At 47.0% G+C, this 7,773-nt stretch overlaps 1 protein-coding gene across 1 annotated transcript; it reads left to right on the plus strand.

Moving 5' to 3' along the window:
- Positions 1-2,978: 2,978 nt before the first annotated feature.
- Positions 2,979-5,394, plus strand: LOC106564347 (myeloid-associated differentiation marker-like protein 2). Its single transcript, XM_014130403.2, has 2 exons — positions 2,979-4,169; positions 4,422-5,394. The coding sequence occupies exons 1-2, from the start codon at positions 3,886-3,888 to the stop codon at positions 5,053-5,055; spliced, it is 918 nt and encodes a 305-aa protein (XP_013985878.1). The 5' UTR covers positions 2,979-3,885; the 3' UTR covers positions 5,056-5,394.
- The last annotated feature ends 2,379 nt before the right edge of the window (positions 5,395-7,773 follow it).

The following is a 7,773-nucleotide window of genomic DNA, read 5'->3' on the forward strand; positions in this document are numbered from 1 at the left end:
GAAACAAACGATTAAAATTACAAAAGGTTGCAGAATATGTTGTGTAAATGGTGAACTCATACAGCTGTCAACTCTTGTCACTGCAATCTGTTTCACATTTGCTAGCTACCTTTTAGATCGAAGCCCATATAGAATGATAGAAGATAAGATGATAGAAGCCCATCTCCTACTGTAAATAACCTACACACTGTGTGTGTGTAGCCAGCCAGCCAGCCAACCAGCCAGGTAGAAAAATGGCAGATAAAAGACGGACATCAGAGTATTTTTCAGTACACCAAAACGCAAAGTAAGAACCCTAGTAGCCAAATATCTCAGACTAGTTGATAAAATGTTCATAAGAAAGAAGTGAAATGCTAATGGAAATGTTTCACAATGATGTCATTAGGCAGAGCAGGCAACAGATGGCACACAGACAGCAGAGTTGGGGACAGATATGCAGGGACAGACTGGCAGAGACAGGGAGTCTCAGGTAAGTTTGTTGAGTCTTTGTTTGGCAACATTATGAAAGGTTCTACATTTTTTTGACTTGTAAAATAGGAACATAATTGGAAAATGCCATGGATACCCCCACTCTCACACTCTTAAACTGGTGACTGAACTAAGATTTGTTAAAGGCAATGGTATTGCTGTTGTGATTAGTTGTGTCGTTTTGGGTACCGGTAGTTAGGAGTACGGCAAACACCTTATTTCTTTGGTTCCTCAATATACATTTACCATATTACAACGTAGGCTATGTGTTACAGCACTACTTTTGGTGTCCCCCTCAGGAATTGCTCTTGAGAAAATGTCATGTAATTGTCCCCTCCAAAGTTGATATCAGATTTTCGCCCCTGAGGAAACCCCTGCGAGGAAACCCTTCCTGTCTGGCCTGCTTCAAACACCTGTATTGGTCTTGTTCATTATGGCAACGGACCATGTTTTTAAATGCTCTTCAACCGATTAACTCAAATGGATGTCTTATTGGGCAAGTCCAGGAAGTCACTCCTTGTTTCAGTCCATTTTCTTCTGTTTGGTGTATAATGAACAGGCCCCAGATAGGACCTTTCACAGGGAGGTGAATAACAACTAACCATGTTGGACCTGTTGTTTCTGAAGGAGGGGCAATCTACTGGGCTAGTCAGGCAGTCTACTGGGCTAGTCAATCAGTCTACTGGGCTAGTCAGTCAGTCTACTGGGCTAGTCAGTCAGTCAGTCTACTGGGCTAGTCAGTCAGTCAGTCTACTGGGCTAGTCAGGCAGTCTACTGGGCTAGTCAGTCAGTCTACTGGGCTAGTCAGCCAGTCTACTGGGCTAGTCAGCCAGTCTACTGGGCTAGTCAGGCAGTCTACTGGGCTAGTCAATCAGTCTACTGGGCTAGTCAGTCAGTCTACTGGGCTAGTCAGTCAGTCTACTGGGCTAGTCAATCAGTCTACTGGGCTAGTCAGTCAGTCTACTGGGCTAGTCAGTCAGTCTACTGGGCTAGTCAGGCAGTCTACTAGGGGGTAAAGGGATGAGGTTTTTCCAAAGGAAACCCCATTCCACTGTCCAAACTACTCCAGCCTCAACACCTTCTCTGACACACACACACACACACACACACACACACACACACACACACACACACACACACACACACACACACACACACACACACACACACACACACACACACACACACACACACACACACACATACCTTCCCTGGCATGAGAGTGAAGAGCTGTTGTCACGATGGGGTCACTCAGTAGAAACCTCCTTGGTTCTGGTGACAGACGGTCACAGGGTTTCATAGTGTTCTGGTCAAAAGTCGTGCCCTGTAGTATATAGAAGTATGGTTCCATTTGGGACATGACTGCAATGTGACTACAACGTGACTGCAGTTAGACTGGTCTCCTCTAGGTGACAGTGTTTACCAGTGAATGAGAGGATATGTCATTCATGTTTCACTATGGATAGTAATAATGAATAGTAATAATGAATAGTGATAATGAATAGTAATAATGAATGGTAATAATGGATAGTAGTAATGGATAGTAATAATGGATAGTAATAATGAATGGTGATAATGGATAGTAATAATGAATGGTAATAATGGATAGTAATAATGAATGGTAATAATAAATATTAATCATTAGTAATAATGGATAGTAATAATGAATAGTGATAATGGATAGTAAAAATGAATAGTAATAATGGATAGTAATCATGGATAGTAATAATGGATAGTGATAATGAATAGTGATAATGAATGGTAATAATGAATAGCAATAATGGATAGTAATAATGGATAGTAATAATGAATAGTAATAATGGATAGTAACAATGAATTGTAATAATGAATAGTAATAATCAATAGTAATAATAGATAGTAATAATGAATAGCAACAATGGATAGTAATAATGAATAGTAATAATGGATAGTAATAATGAATAGGTCAATATCAAGCTGGGGATCAGTCATTAGAGTACTTACTAAGAAAAAGTAACAATATTCTATGAAGTTCATGTGACCTCTCTCTCTCTCTCTCTCTCTCTGTCTCTCTCTCTCTCTGTCTCTCTCTCCCTCTGTCTCTCTCTCTCGCTGTCACTCCCTCTGTCTCTCTCTCTCTCTCCCTCTGTCTCTCTCTCTCTCTCTCTCTCTCTCTCTCTCTCTCTCTCTCTCTCCTCATGTCTTTGTAGAATGTGTCTCTCTATTTATATCCAGCTTGGTCATCTCTCTCCATTCCTTGAAGTCTGGAACGTGTCTGCATGCTTTACCACACACACACACATACCCCCCTCACACACACATCCATCGGCCCAACCCTTGTATTTAAATAACTTTCTCTGACTGACTGACTGACTGACCACCTCCATGTCTCCTCAGAGAGAGCGAGAGAGAGAGAGAGAGAGAGAGAGAGAGAGAGACAGACGAGACAGACAGACAGACAGACAGACAGACAGACAGACAGACAGACAGACAGACAGACAGACAGACAGACAGACAGACAGACAGACAGACAGACAGACAGACAGACAGACAGACAGACAGACAGACAGACAGACAGACAGAGAAAGAGAGAGAGAGAGAGGTGGTTTTTGGGCCACATGGCTTGGTTGTCAGTGAGAGTGTGTACTGCAACAGACAGACACACAGAGAGCCAAAGTGTGGTCGTGGACCTAAGGACTTCAAGCTTGACCATCGGAAGACAGACAAGTTGACTGGACCGGATTATATTGGATTATTACATGATATCACATACTGGGATTGAGAATTTATACTGTACTGTACCGTCCAAGTGAAGAAAAGCTCTGACAGAGACTGAAAGTGTCCTCAAAAGAGGAAAAGGTTGGCCGGCTTTTTTGAATTCAGCAGTTGGATGTAAATACTGGATTTTATGAATATCCAGCATTCAAAGACTCAAGAAATACATATATGTGTCGATCTTCTAAGGATTCAAATATATATCAGAGGACTGAAGAAATATATATGGACACAAGAAATATATGGACTCAGGAAGATATTCTGCCTACACAAGAGTGTGTCCTTGTGATGTGTGTGCACAGTGGACCAAGCTTCTCTATACACGTGTGATCCAGAGAGTTTCACCCACGAGGGACGGCTGCGTTTTGACGTGTTTTCTTCGTGACATACCGTGAGTCACCGACACATAAATAGAGACCCAGAAAATACCCAGAGTCCCTAGCGTCCCGGCACAAACAGCAGAGCGAGAAGCAACCACGCATGCTCACACACAAACACACCTGGTTCACGAGTCGATACATTCAAGACTTGCTTTGTGTTGTCACGTTTTCCACTTCATCCTACTCCAGTATTGGACAGACACCCCCTTACCCCACAAACTCTCACCTCTGACCTCTAACCCTTGACCTCTGACCCCTGACCTCTGAACCCTGACTCCTGACTATGAACCCTCAGGGGGGTCAGTACCTCAACAAGGCGGCGGTCTTCTCCTCGCTTGGCGCCGCCCGCCTCTCCCAGCTGGCCCTGGGCTGCTCGGTGGTTGCCATGGTGAGCCACAGTGCGGGCTACAGCGGTGGGTCGTACGGCGTGTTCTGCATGGCGGTGTGGTGCGCGTGCTTCGGCATGACGACTGTGATGTTCTTCCTGGACGCCACCCGTCTCCACGCCTGTCTGCCCATCTCCTGGGATAACCTGACGGTGGCATTCGCCGCCCTGGCGACTCTCATGTACGTATGACCTCACCATAATCATCGTTACACGTCATCATGTATGCATAACATCATCAAAATGAGACAAACAAGTGTTAGACATACATTATTATGTCATGAAGTAGACATGGGATAGCCTTTCACTGACTAACCATGACATCACTGACTAACCGTGACATCACTGACATGACATCACTAAACATGACATCGCTGACTAACACAATCCCTCTCCTCTCCTTCTCCTCTCCTCTTCTGCTCCTCTTCCTCCAGGTATGTGACAGCCTCGGTGGTTTACCCAGTCTACTTTGTCAGAGCGGAGTGCCCCTACGCAGGCTGTGAGGTCCGGAACTTCCGCATCGCCGTCACTGTCTGCTCCATCGCCGGCTCCCTGGCCTACGGCGCCGAGGTGATCCTCTCACGGGCCAAACCAGGCCGGGTCGTGGGCTACATGGCAACCGTCTCCGGCCTCCTCAAGGTCGTCCAGGGCTTCGTGGCGTGCATTCTCTTCGGAGCGCTGGCGAACGGGACCGAGTATTCTCGTCACGTAGCGACGATTTACTGCGTGGTCGTCTACGCCGTCTGCTTCGCCATGACGACCGTCGTGGTTATATTGACCGTGTCCGGTCGCACCGGGTGTTTGAAGTTACCGTTCGACCGGTTTGTTGTTGTTTACACGCTCTTGGCGGTTCTTCTCTACCTCAGCGCCTCCGTCGTCTGGCCCGTGTTCTGCTTCGACAGGAAGTACGGATCGCCAGAGCGCCCGTCGTCATGCCCGCGGGGCCGGTGTCCGTGGGACAGTAAGGTGGTCGTGGCGGTGTTTAGCTTCGTCAACCTGGCGCTGTACGTCGCCGACCTGGTGTACTCACAACGGATACGTTTCGTAACCCAGCAACCACGGGTGTAGAACAGAACGGAACGGAACGAAGCGGAACCGAATGATACGAACAGAATAGAATGGGATAAAACTTTATTGTACACCCAGAAGTGAACATTCACACAAAGACAATATGCTTTGTCTTCCACCCCCAACCACTGGTGAGGACTAGAATAGGATGAGTAGGTAGAGCTAACTGTTGAGTCAGAGAGTAAGGGACGTCGACTATTCATCAATCAATCAATCAATCAATCAAATGTATTTATAAAGCCATTTTTACATCAGCTGATGTCACAAAGTGCTCATACAGAAACTCAGCCTAATTTTTTATTTATTTATTTCACCTAAAACCCCAAACAGCAAGCAATGCAGATGTAGAAGCACGGTGGCTAGGAAAAACTCCCTAGAAAGGCAGGAACCTAGGAAGAAACCTAGAGAGGAACCAGGCTCTGAGAGGCCAGTCCTCTTCTGGCTGTGCCGGGTGGAGATTATAACAGTGCAAGGCCAGTAAGGCTTTTGATTGAGTGTACATCACCTACTTGTATGAATGTGTCACCCTCTTTTAATGAAGGGCTTATATCTCACAACCATGTAACCATTGAGATATAAAGTATTCTTATTCAGTCTTTATGCACATAACAGCCAGCTAACCCTGCTACGACACCCCATTAGGGTGACACTCAGTAACTGACCCCTCTCACACCACTCTAGATATGATGGGGGATGGATGACATCACTAAACATGACATCACTGACTAACACAATCCCTCTCCTCTCCTTGTCCCATCCTCTGACTAGCCTGACACACTCTGCCAGACCACATCATTGGCATCTCTAGCTAAATCCCTATTATGCTGGCCTCCTCCCCAACTCCCTGCCCCTCCAGCCCAGACTACCACCACTCTGTCTGGGGTGGAAGATGGGAGAGAGGAGCTCTACTTCTCCAACCCATGAAACACTCCACTCTCCCTTTCCCCAGTACCAGCCACCTCCCCTGCCCCTCTACCCCCAGAACCCCCCCTCTCTCCCGGGGGTGTGAGGGGAGAGTGTGGCCTCTGTAGCAGCCAGCTGGTTGGGGCTTCTCTGTCAGCAGAACCAGGAGAGGAACAGCATGGAATCTGACCAGCTCAGCACACTCTCACTGGGGTCTGCACATTTACGTTGAGTCCCCCACCCTCTCTCTGTCTCTCTCTCTGTCTCTCTCTCTCTCTCTCTCTCTCTCTCTCTCTCTCTCTCTCTCTCTCTCTCTCTCTCTCTCTTTCTATCTCTCTCTGTCTCTCTGTCTCTCTCTCTCTCTGTCCCTCTCTCTCTCTCTCTTACTGTCTCTCTCTCTCTGTCTCTCTGTCTCTCTGTCACTGTCTCTTACTGTCTCCCTCTCCCTCTCTCTCTCTCTCTCTCTCTCTCTCTCTCTCTCTCTCTCTCTCTCTCTCTCTCTCTCTCTCTCTCTCTCTCTCTTCTGTCTCTCTCTGTCTCTCTGTCTCTCTCTCTCTCTGTCCCTCTCTCTCTCTCTCTTACTGTCTCTCTCTCTCTGTCTCTCTGTCTCTCTGTCTCTCTCTTACTGTCTCCCTCTCTCTCTCTCTCTCTCTCTCTCTCTCTCTCTCTCTCTCTCTCTCTTCTTTCTTCCTCCTCCCCTCTCCTCTCCTCTCCTCTCCTCCCCTCCTTTCCTCTCCTCTCCTCTCCTCCTTTCCTCTCCGCTCCTCTCCTCCTTTCCTCCTCTCCTCTCTCTCTCTCCTCTCCTCTCCTTTCTTCTTCCTCTCCTTTCTTCCTCCTCTCCTCTCCTTTCTTCCTCCTCTCCTTTCTTCCTCCTCTCCTCTCCTTTCTTCCTCCTCTCCTCTCCTTTCTTCCTCCTCTCCTTTCTTCCTCCTCTCCTCTCCTTTCTTCTTCCTCTCCTTTCTTCCTCCTCTCCTCTCCTTTCTTCCTCCTCTCCTCTCCTTTCTTCCTCCTCTCCTTTCTTCCTCCTCTCCTCTCTAACTGTGTCTCATCCTCCTCTTCTGCATTGTCTAATCCAGGCTCAGGGTGTCTTAGTCCCGTTGTCAGGCACGACAGGAAGTTATCAATCCCATAAACACCCTACCGACCATCTCCATGACGATTTCAGAACTCAGTTTGCAGTTCCGTTGTGTTGTGTCAGAATACTGTCTGTTTATTTGCTTGTGTCTTAAAGTGAGTGCTATTAAGAAGTTATATTATCAAGTTTTGTAAATTGAATAAATGATAAATGGATTAACATGGAAAAATCCAGGATTTTTGTGATACATCTTTGTGTTGATTTTGCAGCTATAAATAAAGTTCTATAATTTGGGATTGATACCATCACTCTAAGACTTTGTAGATATCTGGTATTGTACAGTACTAAACGTGTGTGTGTGGTGTGGGTGTGGTGTGTGTGTATGTGTGTGGTGTGTGTGTGTGTGTGTGGTGTGTGTGTGTGTGTGTGTGTGGTGTGTGTGTGTGTGTGATAACAGCCTCAAACAGTGCACAAACACTCTGTGGTGCAGATAATCCTTTTTCTATCTCTTCTCCCTCTCCTCTACCCCCCCTTCTCCCTCTCGTCTACCCCCCTTCTCCCTCTCCTCTACCCCCCCTTCTCCCTCTCCTCTACCCCCCCTTCTCCCTCTCATCTACCCCCCTTCTCCCTCTCCTCTACCCCCCTTCTCTCTCTCCTCTACCCCCCCCATCTCCCTCTCCTCTACCCCCCCTTCTCCCTCTCCTCTACCCCGCCTTCTCCCTCTCCTCTACCCCCCCCTT

This window comes from Salmo salar, chromosome ssa02 (assembly GCF_905237065.1).
Source record: "Salmo salar chromosome ssa02, Ssal_v3.1, whole genome shotgun sequence".
In the NCBI taxonomy this organism is placed as follows: domain Eukaryota; kingdom Metazoa; phylum Chordata; class Actinopteri; order Salmoniformes; family Salmonidae; genus Salmo; species Salmo salar.